This window comes from Syngnathoides biaculeatus, chromosome 10 (genome assembly GCF_019802595.1).
Source record: "Syngnathoides biaculeatus isolate LvHL_M chromosome 10, ASM1980259v1, whole genome shotgun sequence".
Taxonomy (NCBI): domain Eukaryota; kingdom Metazoa; phylum Chordata; class Actinopteri; order Syngnathiformes; family Syngnathidae; genus Syngnathoides; species Syngnathoides biaculeatus.
Window position 1 is genome coordinate 21,794,842 of NC_084649.1, and position 16,203 is coordinate 21,811,044.

A 16,203-nucleotide genomic window follows, 5' to 3' on the forward strand; every position below is an offset into this window, starting at 1 on the left:
ATACATACAGCGTATTCCGAACAAATAATATATGCGCCAAATGAAGATGGCCGTGTGTCAACACAAGGCCGACAAACCAACCTGATAGCTTGTCGGTGTCCAAATTGCTGCAGGGCAGAGCAAGAAAGCAGATTAGTTACCCAAAAAATAAAATATAATTAAAAAAAAAAAAAAAAGACTTAAATGCGTCAGTTATTAAGGTAAACATACTTCACGAGGTGAACATTGTTGGGGTTAATAAGCATTTCAACGCATCCTTCTCAAACTCAACTTCATTTTTAAAACACTTTGTAAAATAATACTTGCCAGGGTGTTGCCTGTTTTGCTAATATACCTTTTTAATTCATTTTTTTTAGGGTTGTATCGTTGTCAAGTGTTGTTGTTAACCCATTTGTGGGCAGCGTCCCATTTTTGGGACGTCAGCATTTTCATGCATTATCTCCTTCAGTATATCAAAATGTTGAAATGTTTTAATCTGAAGCCATAATTTGGTATCAGGAGACGATAACTCATCAGTCAAAGTTCATTTTTAAAACACTTTGTAAAATAATACTTGTCAGGGTGTTGCCCGTTTTGCTAATATATCTTTTTAATTCATTTTTTTAGGGTTGTATCGTTGTCATGTGTTGTTGTTAACCCATTCCTGGGCAGCGCCCCATTTTTGGGACATCATGATTTTCACGCATTATATCCTTCAGTATATCAAAATGTTGAAATGTTTTAACCTGAAGCCATAATTTGGTATCAGGAGATGTTAACTCATCGGTCAAAGTTAGCACGGAGTTATTTCCCTTTACTTCCTGACCCAACATGGCTGCCTCAAGTACACATGGAGAGTTTTCCAAGAGAAGAAAGGGAGAAAGGTCAGTATGTCAGGAACCAAAGTTTGATTTCAAAATGCTAATCCATCAGTATTATTAATGCGTAAAGTGTCGTTCTAGAATAAAAATTAAATAATAAACATATCTCGAGGATGTACCACTTGACAAAACTGATGACATACCCGTCCCAGTTTTTGGACGCTGCCCATGAGAGGGTACATCTTTTTTGCCTTTTGTTTTATGTGTTAAACGAAAAAGTGTGATTTCCTTGATTGTGGCCTGTTTCGAGACTTTTATCTCAATAAGGCAAAAAATTGCCACCCTTCCCATGAATCTATCGTTGTTAGGATGCATCCCTCTGAGCGTGAATCGTATTAGAATGTGGCCTTGTTTTGGTGGCTCCTTGGGAGAGTTTATCCATTTTCAACGGTGTCTCCGTTTATCCATCCATTTGGGGATCCCTAACTACTCGCAGTTCGACACCTGCAGATTCAAGTTTGTGGATTTTGACTCCTCATTTTTTTCAGTGATCAAAAAAAAAAAATATATATATATATGTTTTGGGAGAGAGAAGAGAGAACGAAAAAACATAATATAATGAGCGTAATTTATTTGCTAATTTTCACTATTTGTGGTCCAGCCGCTCCTTGTATCCTTGGACCGTGCTAAAAAAAAAATTCTATAGGACATTTCTAAAGAATTTCTAAAGAACTTTCTAAAGAAATTTCTATTGTTCATGTAGAAATTCTATAGAAAATCACAGCCAAAGTTCTATAGAACAAGTTGTTCTGTACAAATTCTATAGAATTCTATGTAATGTCTCTCATTTTTGTCGTGGGCCACATTGTAATTACGGTTTCCCTCACATGGAATTTATGAACTCGTTTTCAGAAATCAAGCGGAATGGGTTTTCCCAATGATTGTTTATGTTTGGTAACACGTAAATGCTTGCAATAGCTCAACTTTATCTTTTATTATATGACAAATGTTTTTACAGATTTTCACAAAAATCACGGAAGTTGATATACATGTCTTGCCTTCGTGGGCCACATAAAATCACGCAGCAGGCCGGATCTGGTACCCGGGCCTGGAGTTTGACACCTGCGTTGCAGGCTGTATCATTTTTAATGACATAACCCTTTTAATGTTAAGAATACATCTTTATTTGCCAGGAGAAAAGAAATGTAATTGTTGAAAAACATGTACTTCTAGCCTTCTAATTTCAGAACTGCTGTCATGAGCAAGACTTGGCCACACCACTGCTCTGGGCGGCGACACCTGTCACCGCTCACAGCTGTTTGACATTGGGATTGTAATTAGACAGGCCTTTAAGTTAAAGTTTTTGCCAGTTCGTTGCCTTGAGTTAGTGAGCAGGAATCTCCACCACCGAGAGAAACTGTAGTGCGAGCTATCCTCGTCACAGCAATTCTGCGCCACCATAGTTTAGTCCCATTTTAGTTCATGTTTTCAAGTTTGCCTCCTAGTCATCAGACCTCGCTTCATGTTTTTGGATTTTGCTTATAGCCTAGCGTAGTTGTGCCTCTGCCTTCTCGGACTGCTCACACCGTGTATGACCTCAGCTTTGGATAAAAACACGCCTAGCATAATGACCTCGTCTCGGAATCCTGCATTTGGGTCCAGCCCCCCGCACCCAACTGCTTATTCATCAAATTGTTGGTGATAGTTTATTTCCAGGGGTTAATAGAGGCCGTGGGCCTCCAAAAGAGGGGATAACTATGATGTGCCCCGTGGGAAAAAGGAGTTTGACACCCCTGCGTTGTAAGAATGCATCCTTATGCTAGGATGTGCACTTGTGAGGAATGCATGTCCTTGTTCCAATGCATCCTTGTATGGGCGCATCAACCAATAAAAGAAACTCACTTATTCTCCCGCCCGTCGACGGAGTAGAAAAGCTCCTGCAGCTGTGCCGTTGTCAAAACACCGTCAGCGAAGTAAGCGTTGAACTCTTCAAATGACAGCTTGCCGTCGTCTGAGAAGACAACGGGAAAAAAAGAGGAGGGAAAAACAGGGAGACATCTGTTGTCACATTTAGGAAAAAAAAAACGCCGTCACTGCGTATCATCTCGATTTACAGATTACTTTGAATTTATGCCTCCCTGCGGCTGTCAGGGGAGCAGATTATAGCAAGGAAACAAACAGTGAGGGGCGTTCATTTTCTTCTGACATTGAGAAAATACCGAATCATTGCGGTTTTTTTTTGTTTTGTTTTTTTTTTTTTGTCCACGATCAACCCTGCGAGTCCAATATTTTCCCAGTGATTGACACGGTTGTGTAGCTTTCCCTGCTGTTGGCACATTTTCGACAGGAACGTTCCCAATTATCCTCTCAATTCAGCACAACTGTGAATCCACCTCGCTGTGACAGAAAACGAGACGATGTTTCTGCAGTAATAAGATCAATAGCTTGGCTCATCATCTGCACGGAAGCGTCCCGTGCCCACTGACATTCTGTCTCTGTCTCGCAGATTCAACGCTAGAAGCTGGAAACTGAACGCAATTTGAGGGCGCTGGCTAGTCATTCACTTTTAATGAAGTGATGCGGTGAAAACAAATGAGCCTTGGATGTATCTGGTTGGGTACCGATGCAGACTGACAGCCGAGGGAAAGAAAATGCAGGCGGGGGGATCATTACTTGTTTTCATTTGGCTTCGCAGCACTTCTGCTCCCGACCCATCGAGGCGCCTGCCCTCGTAACGACCCTGTCACGGAGCTCCGCTCGACTGATTCAGCGAAGCCAGAAGGCTCAAGGGCGCCATCTGTTCCGCCGAAGACGCACTGACAACGCTTGTAATTAACTCAGCACCGAGGAGACGTCCGGGCGCATCGCTTCGGCCCCCCGTTCCCCTCCGTCAGGCCGTCGTTACGTCTCTTTGGGGTGCTCGGCGTTACGGCTGTTGTGCTTCTTCAGGAGGATAGTATTTTGACTTTACTCTAGTTTTATTACGTAGAGGTTTACTTTTGATACTTGTATGGCATTCATTATGGCAGGAACGTTACAATAGGGCTTCTGTCCTTGTGTGTATAATTAATAAAGTTTATTTTGGGTCGTACTATCCCATCAGAACGTTCATGTTTTACTTACATTTAGATATAAATCCATAACTCTCTGTAGAAATACGATTAGAAAGTACCTTGTCGCAGTGCAGTTGTTTTTTTTTTTTTTTATGCTGACTTCACCTTCTTCATGATTGCGACACGACCTGAATACTTTACCTTCCAATTTGCATTTAAACACGGCTTAAATGATGACTGCAAAACAACACGGTCGTGCAAATGTATAAACGCAAACACACGCGAGAGCCAACGGGTTCGACGGAACGTGAACAAGCAGAAGGACGGAACCATTTAAACACCCCAAATTCAAACAAATATTATAAAACAAAGACGAAAACAAGGTGACGAGTTGAAGAGTTTTTAAAAAAAATGAATTGAAATGATCAGGTAATAGGAAGGAAAACTAAATGGTGAGCTGAAATTTGATTGAATAATATGCAGGAGAAGTGACTCCCGGCTTTTCTCTGTCAGGGCTCGCTGCGATGAGTCACTGACATGATATGTTTGTCACAGTTTGTACGCCAGGCGCCTTTCCTCAAAGGATAAGAAATATGAAGGCTTTAATGTCAACTCTCTCTGTCCAGTCATCTTTTTTTTTTTTTTTTACAGTGGCATGAGTATATTTCAAATGGCCAAATTTGGCAGTGTTCTGCCTCTATAGACTGTGTTCGACTGACGTCACACAGCTTCCGATTTAGACCGCGGGCGCCATCTTGATTTGCTGAATTCACATAAACACACATAAGAAACCAGGAATCATTTCAGAAAGGCGTACGAATGGGGGCACACTGCGATGTTATCGGTTGTTGTAAAGCGTCTTTCTTTCGACTGCCAGCTGTGATCAAGAACCAGTGCAAGAAAACGGCGCAGTTAGCAACCAAACGGCGACAACTGGCTGTCTCGTATTACCACAGCCGATCTAGCAGCAAAGCACAATACTCGTGTGTGAATGCAATGCACGTCTCCAAAATCTGTATTTTCTGTTTCATTATAATAAGTTTGCAAAAACGAGTTACCGCACCGCTAGCTGTTTCGTGAGTTGAGTTTAAAATGTTAGCCGTAGAAGTGGAGAAAAAGGTGCGGGCTCCACTTGGGACTCGTACCGGTCGAACCGCTCTCTCTCCCTGTCGGTAACAAAAATGAAAATAATAATCTACACCCCTTTCGTTGTTATAATAAACATAATTTAACACAACGCTGACTATAATCACCCGGTACATATTTAAATTGCATTGCGCGGTGTTTCTCTAAGGCACGTGGGTCGATATTGTCAATCAAAGCACTGCATTGCATTGTGCACCTGTTAAATTGACTTTGACTGTTGTGTGTACATGTTTGATTTTTCCATCCTTTATTTTGTTTTTAAATATGAGGCCCCATAGCTCAGTGGTTAGAGCTCTGGTTTGGTAAACCAGGGGTTGTGGGTTCGTATCCCACTGGGGCCTCTTGCGTCAGGAAGGGCATCCAGTGTAAAAATTGTGCCAAACATTTACGTGCATTCATCTGAGATGACACGCTGTGGCGACCCCGAAAGGGACAAGCCAAAAGAAACTTACTATTTTGTTATTAAATGTTCACACTTTTTGTTACATAACCAGGTTTATTATTTGACTCTCTGCAAGAAAGTTAAAATAGTGGTGAGTTTATTTGGTAGCTTGGTTATTTAAATTTGGTTAATATTAACTCATAAGGGGAATTATTATTTCAGAGACTTTTGATAGAGAATTAAATGCGCAAGTAAAGAGTAAAATTCTAATAGACATTTAGAGGAATTAACATTGAGTTAATTTATTAGTTTCGTACTTTGGAGTAAGAAAGCAACTCAGGTGGCTACCTCATTGAAGTATTTTATACTAGAGAGGCGCTACATATGCCCCAATGGTTATCTCATTCTTCGGGATGAGCGGCCACGAACAAAACTCAATGACCGCTGGCAGCTGGGACACAAGGGCAAGACACACAAATCGAAGGACTTCACAGCTAAAATGTGGAGCATAATATTGGATCAAAGGCGAAACATCTTCGAAAACCGAGAAGAGTCCAGCTGCGTCGATGCACCTTTTGCAGGATGAAATTATGGTGCAACTTTGGAGTATTTTTACACATTTTCCCCACACAGCGAGAGCTTTCTGCAGCGAGGGGCCCGCCGGATCCTCTGATGGATGCGGCCAGATGGTATCAAAAGACGGCAAAGCAAGCGGAGGCAGAATTTAGATGCATCGCCAGGTGGAGGATTAGCTTGTTTGCTAGCGGCTGACGCACACCTCAGCGCTTTGTCAACACCTGCCTTTCTTTATTTCTTTCTTTCTTGTTTTTTTTTTCCTCATTTGGAGGCTTTTTAAGCCTCTCTGGGTGGGATGGCGAATTTGATGCAACGTGCAACCATTTCATTTCACAGCCCTGCAGGCTTTTATTTCACCAAGATAAACAGCCTCGGCTCACTCAGAAAGCCGAGAGCGAGTTCGACGCCAACGATCCCAGTGGTAATCAGAAAAAAAAACAACAACAAAAAAGAGCACTTCCTCATTGCTATTGCCCATAATCTATTCCAGTTCTGCAAATGAATCATGCATGAGAAACCCGCGCGTGTGAAGTGGACGAAGACGGGTCCATAACTCTTCGTCTTACCCATTAGGATAAAAGGAAAAAGTCCACAAAGTTTGTTAGGGATCAATACAAGCAAGAGCCAAGTGATTAAGCCTCGAAATGAGGACACAATGAGGGCCGCCCTTTGGAAAAGGTTATTCCCACTGTTCAAAGTGATTTATACATTTTTAACAAAATAATTACTTCAATACTTAAGACAATAAATCAGAGCAGATTATCATATTGTTTATTATTCTTCGGATTGATTTACTACCTTTTTTGGGAGCCTATAGATGTAAAAAAAAAAAAAAATCAATTTTTGCAAGCACGTGGATCTTGTATTTTCAGGGTCCCTGAAGACCATTTAATTGTGCCAGTCTCTGTACGCCAAAGGCAGAGCTCGATAAACCCTGAGAGCTGTTGTGGTTCTGATACACTTTCATATGGAGCATAACTCATCACGGTTTACTAGTGTGCCTTGCCCAGATGACTTCATTAAATTAGAATCATCTTCACGAGTTCGCAACCAAGCGGAAAGCTCGGCTAGTAACAATCCGTTAAGACTCACAGAAATTTGTGCCTTTTTTTAAGCATCCCGACGACATCGCCGAGAAATGTGGCGACGTCCCTCGTCAACGACCGCCGCGTCTTGATTTGTTTTGGCACCTTGTACGACCCAGACGGTAAATAAATAGGGGAGGGTGTGCGCAGCATTATTACATTTTCAGGCAATTTCATTCCACAGAGGAGCGTTACTTTAACCAATAAGAGATAGATGAGACTGAAAATGAACTAAGTTGTTGGCACCATGTGACTGTTGACATGAATTTTATTTTTTTTGGTGTCATTTTGCAACTCATTGCATTTGACACTGATTGTTCAATAAACAGTGTTGAATGTCATTAGATTTTTTCTGTGAAGACTTAACTGATACCCAAAATCATCAACCAGAGAACTATCAGGGGGAAAAACAAAACAAAAAAAAAGACATTGTATATGTATATAGCCCGAGGAAAGCCAATACCGCCATTTTTAAATTCCCTGAAGAACAAATAAACCGCTTGGTGTAGTCAGTAACAAATGCTCAACTGGTAGACCAAGCAAAACCACTAACGCAAGACACGAAAACCATCCATAGATCTGCGCGGGGCGCCTAAGCCACGCCTAATTAGATACTGTTGTTACGCACCCCGAGCTAGCGATCAAAATATATATAATAATATATTATATATATATAAAATATTAGATTATATATAATATTAATTAATTAATTCAGTCTTTCAACAGAGTAAGACAGGCTCTCGATGGACAGCAGAAGCTCCCGGAAGACTGGACAACGACAGCCAAGGTAATCAGAGAGACAGGCAGGGGAGTACTTGGTGTGTCTTTTGGTATGAAAGGGGAGAAGGAGACTTGGTGGTGGAACCCCAAATACAAGGAGTCATACAAGGAAAGAGATTTGCAAAGAAGAAGTGGGACACTGAGAGGACTGAGGAGAGGCGAAAGGAGTACATCGAGATGCGACGTTGGGCAAAGGTAGAGGAGGCAAAGGCTAAACAAGAGGCATATGAAGACATGTACACCAGGTTGGACACGAAAGAAGGAGAAAAGGATCTCTACAGGTTGGCCAGACAGAGGGATAGAGATGGGAAGGATGTGCAGCAGGTTAGGGTGATTAAGGATAGAGATGGAAATGTGTTGACTGGTGCCAGTAGTGTGCTAAATAGATGGAAAGAATACTTTGAGAAGTTGATGAATGAAGAAAATGAGAGAGAAGGAAGAGTTGAAGAGGTAAGAGTGAAGGACCAGGAAGTGGAAATGATTACTAAGGGGGAAGTCAGAAAGGCACTACAAAGGATGAAAAATGGAAAGGCAGTTGGTCCTGATGATATACCGGTAGAGGTATGGAAGCAATTTGGAGAGATGGCTGTGGAGTTTTTGACCAACTTATTCAACAGAATACTAGCGGGCGAAAAGATGCCTGAAGAATGGAGGAAAAGTGTTCTAGTTCCCATTTTTAAGAACAAAGGGGATGTTCAGAGCTGTGGGAACTATAGAGGAATAAAGTTGATGAGCCACACAATGAAGTTATGGGAAAGAGTAGCGGAGGCTAGACTCAGGACAGAAGTAAGTATCTGCGAGCAACACTATGGTTTCATGCCTAGAAAGAGTACCACAGATGCATTATTTGCCTTGAGGATCCTAGTGGAAAAGTACAGAGAAGGTCAGAAGGAGCTACATTGCGTCTTTGTGGACCTAGAGAAAGCCTATGACAGAGTACCAAGAGAGGAACTGTGGTACTGCATGCGTAAGTCTGGTGTGGCAGAGATGTATGTTAAAATAGTACAGGACATGTATGATGGCAGCAGAACAATGGTGAGGTGTGCCTTAGGTGTGACAGAGGAATTTAAGGCGGAGGTGGGACTCCATCAGGGATCAGCTCTGAGCCCCTGCCTGTTTGCAGTGGTAATGGATAGGCTGACAGATGAGGTTAGACTGGAAACCCCTTGGACCATGATGTTCGCAGATGATATTGTGATCTGCAGTGAAAGCAGGGAGCATGCAGAGGAACAATTGGAAAGATGGAGACATGAGCTGGAAAGGAGAGGAATGAAGATTAGCCGAAGTAAAACAGAATATATGTGCGTGAATGAGAAAAGTGGAGGGGGAAGAGTGAGGCTACAGGGAGAAGAGATAGCGAGGGTCGACGACTTCAAATACTTGGGGTCAACAATCCAGAGCAATGGAGAGTGTGGTCAGGAAGTGAAGAAACGGGTCCAAGCAGGTTGGAACAGCTGGCGAAAGGTGTCTGGTGTGTTATGTGACAGAAGAGTGTCTGCTAGGATGAAGGGCAAAGTTTACAAAACAGCGGTGAGGCCGGCCATGATGTACGGATTAGAGACGGTGGCACTGAAGAAACAACAGGAAGCTGAACTGGAGGTGGCAGAAATGAAGATGTTGAGGTTCTCCTTCGGAGTGAGCAGGTTGGATAGGATTAGAAATGAGCTCATTAGAGGGACAGCCAAAGCTGGATGTTTTGGAGACAAGATTCGAGAGAGCAGACTTCGATGGTTTGGACATGTTCAGAGGCGAGAGAGTGAGTATATTGGTAGAAGGATGCTGAGGATGGAGCTCCCAGGCAAAAAGAGCGAGAGGAAGACCAAAGAGAAGGTTTATGGTGAGGGAAGACATGAGGGCAGTTGGGGTTAGAGAGGAAGATGCAGGAGATAGGCTCAGATGGCAAAAGATGACACGCTGTGGCGACCCCTAACGGGACAAGCCGAAAGGAAAAGAAGAAGAATTCATTCAACAGAGATGCATTCATAATGTCAAGGTTTCCCAAACAAGAAAGCCAGTTAAAAGTTTCTATTCATGCGAAAGAATCAACCACCTCATAAACTAATGTTAGACATCGAATACGATAAGATTTCTGATGCCTATTGTTCAAGCAGGGTAAATTAGCATTTTTACGCTACATAAACATGTCGACTCGAAACGATTTCTACGTTCATAGTGGATAATTTAATGACATCAATTATGGCAGTATGCGTGTCCTCTATCGGTCTGAAGATACGTGAATGTCGGCCCAAACTATTTGTATTCACGTGATGTGTTTCATCACGGAGGAGAACGCTTGAGAGCACAGCCGAGGTGCGGCCGGAGGCTTTGAGTTTTCGCCCGGCTCAGGTAGAGCTTCCTCCGTCCTTTATAAACGTTACACCGACTCATTGAATACTTTACCTTGGAACAAATGGCTTTGTGCTGATTTATCTTCGATACGTTCAGCTGGTCGTGAGGTCGGCCACGAGCCTTAATCCACTGTTTGCATTTATCTAAATTACTCTTTGGGGGGGTAAAGCGCGCTCGATATCCTCCCAATAATCTCTCTGGATCGCGCTCGTCTCCATTACACGTTCCCCAGCCACATCGAAGCACTATATTTCTGAATCGGATACAATTACGGATTATACACTCGCAATTCAGAGGCTCTCTTTGTTTGTGGGTAAAGGATAGCAGCTCTGGGCAGCATGGGCGGAGTTCAGAAAATGACGCTCACTGATTGGTCAATCATTCTCACGGATCCATGCATTCATTTTTTGACGGGCAGAAAATATAAAGGCTGTAGCTTCATTGTTTCTATACTTCTTAAAGGGCAAGTGTCATCCCTATGAACATTCTAAAATAGATATAGAAATGAAAAATACATATAACATTATTCACTTCAATGTCTACACGAAAAAATCGGGGGCGGCTCATCGCGGCGCCGAGCCGGGTCGCTTTATGGCGTTGCCGTCGTTCGTGGCTGAGTGCGTTATTGTTGGTGGCGGTGTTGTTCATCGCGGAGGGCTGCGGCTATGAACAACCCTGGCGGCAATGGCGCACTCAGGCACATGCGACGACAACTGCATAAAGCGGCCCGACTAAGCCACCTCGGCGCTGAAAATGAGCAACCCCGGCCGAAGCGTGACCGGCGGACGCGGCGGCAAAGCTGTGACCATCGGACGCGGCGCCAAAGCCGGCGAAGGCTGCCGCATTGTGCCTCGCAGACGAGCATGGCATCAGCCAGGCTGGCTCATACATACTGCCGCGGCGGCGACAGACTCCCAGACAGGATGTATGAGCCAGCCTGGCCGAAGCCGTGCTCGTCCGCGAGGCACGACGCCTTCGCCGGCGATCCGACGCGGCAGCCTTCACCGGCAAGCCCGACGTGGAAGCTGTCCGACGAGCACATCGACACATTTAGCACCCTGTCATACGTACGCGGATCTTTTGTTACGTTCTGAGAGACGGATTACAGGGTCTGCCCCAAACTCTTATTTTTTTTTTTTAGTAGCTGTATACACACCTACCTGTCACGTGGAACCCACGAAGCACCCTTGCAATCCGTTTTTCGCAACGAACCGGGTCTCTTGGAAACTTACGAAGGGTAAATCCATCCTCCCCTGTGTTCGAGCAATATCCAGCAATGCAACGAGCCGGTATTTTGGCTAACACGGAGGAACAACGAGCTGTCTTCCCGCAGGTAAAACTAGTAGTAGTAAACAAACGAGTCCGCTTGAGCACGCACCTGCCTACAACGTCACTTCCTGCTTCTTGTCGAAAACAAATCCCTCGAGAGGATTTCCACGGCGGGAGTTACAAAAAGCTGCGCATGTCAAAATCATGTTTTGTGGTGGGAAAACGAATGGGTCCATACTGGCTGCTGTTTTTTCATTAATAACATTCAAAAATTATCCATTTCATGAAACTTGACCTTTAAATGCAGAGAAATCTGATTTTTTTTCTCTGGGCGACAGAGCAGTGACTGTGCAACCGTAGCAACTTCGTCCAGAAAAAGGGAGCCGCTAACACGAGCGGGAAAAAAAAAAAAAAAATCAAGATAATCGTGATGATGGATTAATGTATTTTAAAAGTGTGTTTGAATCACTTTCAATGAAACTAGAAAAATAATAAGTGGAAAAGTGATAATATCTTGATAGTTCAGGATTTAAAGCCTCATTTTATACACTTTATCATTTTTTTAATCATTCAAACTTGGCAGGGTTGTTAACAACACCCCTCTATTATATCAAATTCAGAAGTTATATCCCCCCCCTACCCCCCCACATTTTAAAGCGTGAATTACAACCTGTCAGCTCGAGCGGTATTAAAACTCCCAGAGCGTGACGGGGCTCACTTTATCTTCAACCCAAAGTAGTCTTAAATCATGTTAATAAAGCAAGAGCGTGGGGGAGGGGAAGGACACACAAGTGTCGGGACAGATTGTTATTCATTCAACATCAAATGTTCACTCACCATTTTTGTCTGCCCGGCGGAATATCTGAAAGCGAGAGAGAAAGGACAGAATGAATCAAAGCCCGGCATCACTGAAGCATTCAACTGAACAACTGCGTACTCATTATTACTGTTTTCATAACTGTGGTGACGCAATAGTTCTTCATTGTGAGCAGCGATGACATTTTTTTTTTTTTTGCATGCGAAAGACGCGAAAAAGAGGCCAATATCTTCATGTCCAAGGTCTGATCCGCTTCAGGCCCTTTTGTGGGAAAACGACCTCGACACGCAGCGGTGAGTCACATTCAAAGAAATACGGTTGCTTTCACGGACTCCTACTCTTACGTGTACACAGATAAATCATATTTTTCAGACTTTGAAAACTCAAAATGGATGGATGTCTTGGTGTCAGAGTAACGGGGGAAAAGGAAGTTGATGTGTGTATATATACAGTGAAGAAAATAAGTATTTGAACACCCTGCTATATTGCAAGTTCTCCCACTTGGAAATCATGGAGAGTTCTGAAATTTTCATGGTAGGTGCATGTCCAAAGAAAATTCCAGAAATCACAATGTATGATTTTTTTTTTTCATGATTTATTTGTGCAATACAGCTGCAAATAAGTATTTGAACACCTGTCTATCAGCTAGAATTCTGATTCTCAAAGACCTGTTAGTCCGCCTTTAAAAGTCCACCTCCACTCCGTGTATTATCCTGAATGAGATGCACTTGTGTGAGGTCGGTAGCTACATAAAGACAACTGTCCACCCCGTACAATCAGTAAGACTCAAACTTGTAACGTGGCCAAGACCAAAGAGCTGTCCAGAGACACCAGAGACAAAATTGTGGTAGCATCACACTTTGGGGGTGTTTTTCTGCACATGGGACAGGACAACTGCACTGTATTAAGGGTGGGATGACCGCAGCCGTGTATCGTGAGATTTTGGGGAACAACCTCTTTCCCTCAGTCAGAGCATTGAAGATGGGTCGTGGCTGGGTCTTTCAACATGACAATGACCCGAAGTCACAGACACAGTCAGGAAAACCAAGAACTGGCTCCGTAAGAACCATATCAAGGTTCTGGTGTGGCCTAGCCAGTCTCCAGACCAAAACCCAACAGAAAATCTTTGAAGGGAGCTGAAACTCTGTGTTTCTCAACGACAGCCCAGAAACTTGTCTGATCTTGAGAACATCTGTGTGGAGGACTGGGCCAAAATCCCAAGGTGTGATTGCGATTGTGGCTGTTTGTCTCGATGTGCCCTGCGACTGGCTGGCAACTAGTTCAAGGCCCCCTGCCCGTTGACAGCTGGGATAGGCCCCAGCACTACCGTGACCCTTGCGAGGATAAGCGGCAAAGAAAATGGATGGCTGGATATATAGTCGGGGGTTGATCCCAAGTTTTCAGACAGTCATTATATGGGACATACGTAAGCATCCATGTCATTAGATGCGTAACACTCTCAATACCAACGTTGGTGTCAATATCGATACAGTATTTGGATCGATCCGCCCACCGCTGTCCACCAGAAGAGTCTTTCATGGACACAAACGAGGCATTCTACGTGTCGATTTTGCTTCTTTGGGAGACGTCAAGACTGTCATGTAAATACAAGGATAGATGCTGCCTTCGGTTTTTCTTTCTACAACGTCAAGGTTGACCCTTTGGCCCTGTCTTGTCAAGGCGCTTCTCGCCAGCTTCGCTCGCTGGCTAAATGATATGAAATGAAAGCGCTACTCTCCTTTTGCGGCTGCGTAGTACTGTAAATCGACCCCTTTTCTCTCTTTCTCGGCCGACTGAGGAGAAAGCACATTTTAAAGTACAGGCTCATCCCCGCTGGTGTCAGAGGATGATAATGCAGCTTTTTATGGTGTGACGCGAAAAGGTCAATGCTGCATCACAGAGTGCCACATGGCCTCTTGTACTGCGCCGGCATACGGCAAGTCGGGTGGGGGGGGGGTTGCGTAGTAGGATTCCATCCATACATTTCCTTAGCTGCTTATCCTCATCAGGGTCGTGGGAGTGCTGGAGCCTATCCCAGCTCACAACGGGCAGGAGGCGGGGTACGCCCTGAACTGGTCACAACCTATTTTCAATTGAACACTACGAAGAAAAGACACATGATTTTCAAACTGATCGACCTTAAACATTCACTCGTTTTGATTTTGATCCCTGCAACATGTTCCCCAAAAAAGCAGGGAAAGGGAGATACTTGCATCACTTTTCCTTTTCACAACACTCAACAAGCATTTGGGAACTGAAGACACAAATTGTTGAAGCTTTGTAGTTGGAATGTTCCCATTCTTGCTTGACATAGAACCTCAGTTGCTCAACAGACTGAGGTCTCTGTTGTGATATTTTGCAGGGCTGTCCATGAAAAAAAGATTTTTCCTTTCTTTTGCACTTCCCTTACTTAGCTACAAGACAGGGGCAAAATATTACAAACAGCTCTTAGATGCAGTTCTACACTAATACATGATCATAAACCAATCAATACCTCTCTAAGAATGTCAATACAAAGTGCCACACACACACTTTATAAGTAGAGTGAATCAATCGCAACTGGACTGTTATGGTTGTCTAAGAACATGTTTCGCCTTCCTTTCATTGATACACATAGACTAAATTGACTATTTAGTCCTCAGGCGAGAGCTGTCCTATCGATTCTATGTGCGTGAACCGATAAAACCAGCTCAGATGAGATCAGAAACCTCTTCTAAGACACGGGGTGGCTTTCCTAGTAAAGTATACAGAACAGTCCAGAATCAGAGTCAGAATCACAATCACCTTTATTTGCCATCCATCCATCCATTTTCTTTGCCGCTTATCCTCGCGAGGGTCACGGGGCGTGCTGGAGCCTATCCCAGCTGTCAACAGGCAGGAGGCGAGGTACACCCTGAACTGGTTGCCAGCCAATCGCAGGGCACATGAAGACAGACAACAGTCGCACTCACAATCACACCTAGGGGCAATTTTGAAAGTTCAATTATTGTTGCATATTTTTGGAATGCGTGAGGAAACCGGAGTGCCCGGAGGAAACCAACGCAGGCACGGGGAGATCATAAAAACTCCACACAGGCGGGTCCGGGATTGAACCCGGGACCTCAGAAGTATTTAGTTTATTTTCCAAAGAATGTCAAAAACACACAAGGAATTGGTCTCCAATAGTTGGAGGCGCTTTAGTTTGAAAACAGCTTGCGAATGAAATTACTTGAATAAATGACAATATTTACAGTCTCACTCGTGCACACACACACACATCCACAGACCTTTTCGTCTGTTGACAACGCAGCCAAAATATGCACACAATAAACACGGGAATCTCAAACACACACATGAGTCCACGCACTTCAACCGCACAAGACGAATGACAGCACACGCTGCAAAAGTGTCGAACCACCTCGCACCCCCCCCCCACCCCCTTGTCACTGCATCATCACAAAAGCAAGTCCACCGCAGAAACACATCCAGCACCACTCAAAGATTGAAAGCATCCCTCTCGCGCTCGCATCCCGCAAACCACAATCAAAAGTGACAAATATTGCTGGACGCTGCACTCACATCATGAAGGATGCTGAGCCCTCGGCCGCCCCTGCTCTGCTGCTGCTCCCGCTGGGTCCGAGCGTGCTCGCTCTTCGCCGACTGCAGGCACATGGTGATCATTTCCGTGCAGGCCAACATGCTTTCCACTCCGAATGAACAAATCTCCTCGGGGCTCGAGAAGACTGGGGATGCGGGCGACGTGGCGTGCGCGGAGGTTTTTGTGTCAGGTGCGCAGGTGAGATGCAACTTTTAAGTGCGAGCGCCCCCTGCTGGAGAAGGTGGGATTGGCCGGTTAAAGTTGGGGAGAAACATTGCATTTTACAATTTTAAAGTAACAATTTTTTTGGATTTAAAAAATGGTATTGTGAAAATATCACAATAACAGTAAACTACTAATATAAATGGA

The 16,203-nt window shown here is 43.9% G+C and overlaps 1 protein-coding gene, 1 long non-coding RNA gene and 1 other non-coding gene across 9 annotated transcripts in view; 2 read left to right on the top strand and 1 right to left on the bottom strand.

Moving 5' to 3' along the window:
- necab3 (N-terminal EF-hand calcium binding protein 3) overlaps positions 1–16,203 on the bottom strand; it is a 28,821-nt gene that overhangs the window by 11,725 nt on the left and 893 nt on the right. For 3 of the 6 annotated variants that reach the window (XM_061833274.1, XM_061833273.1, XM_061833278.1), the window contains exons 1-3: positions 4,917–5,205; positions 2,703–2,811; positions 82–107 (exon numbers count right to left, since the gene is read on the bottom strand). In XM_061833274.1, coding sequence (XP_061689258.1) covers positions 82–107; positions 2,703–2,811; positions 4,917–5,115 — 334 coding nt within the window. In that variant the 5' untranslated portion in view covers positions 5,116–5,205. Of the gene's footprint in view, positions 1–81; positions 108–2,702; positions 2,812–3,473; positions 3,596–4,916; positions 5,206–12,277; positions 12,303–15,815; positions 16,067–16,203 lie in introns of those variants that run through there. The other 3 variants (XM_061833275.1, XM_061833276.1, XM_061833277.1) reach the window with 2 other exon arrangements.
- LOC133507811 (uncharacterized) lies at positions 2,720–3,798 on the top strand. 2 transcript variants are annotated; one of them, XR_009796911.1, is made up of 2 exons: positions 2,720–2,773; positions 3,307–3,798. It is a non-coding gene; the product is annotated as an uncharacterized LOC133507811 (long non-coding RNA). The 2 variants fall into 2 exon arrangements; XR_009796910.1 differs by lacking the exon at positions 2,720–2,773 and adding an exon at positions 2,884–3,228.
- Positions 5,268–5,340, top strand: trnat-ggu (transfer RNA threonine (anticodon GGU)). Its single transcript has one exon. It is a non-coding gene; the product is annotated as a tRNA-Thr (tRNA).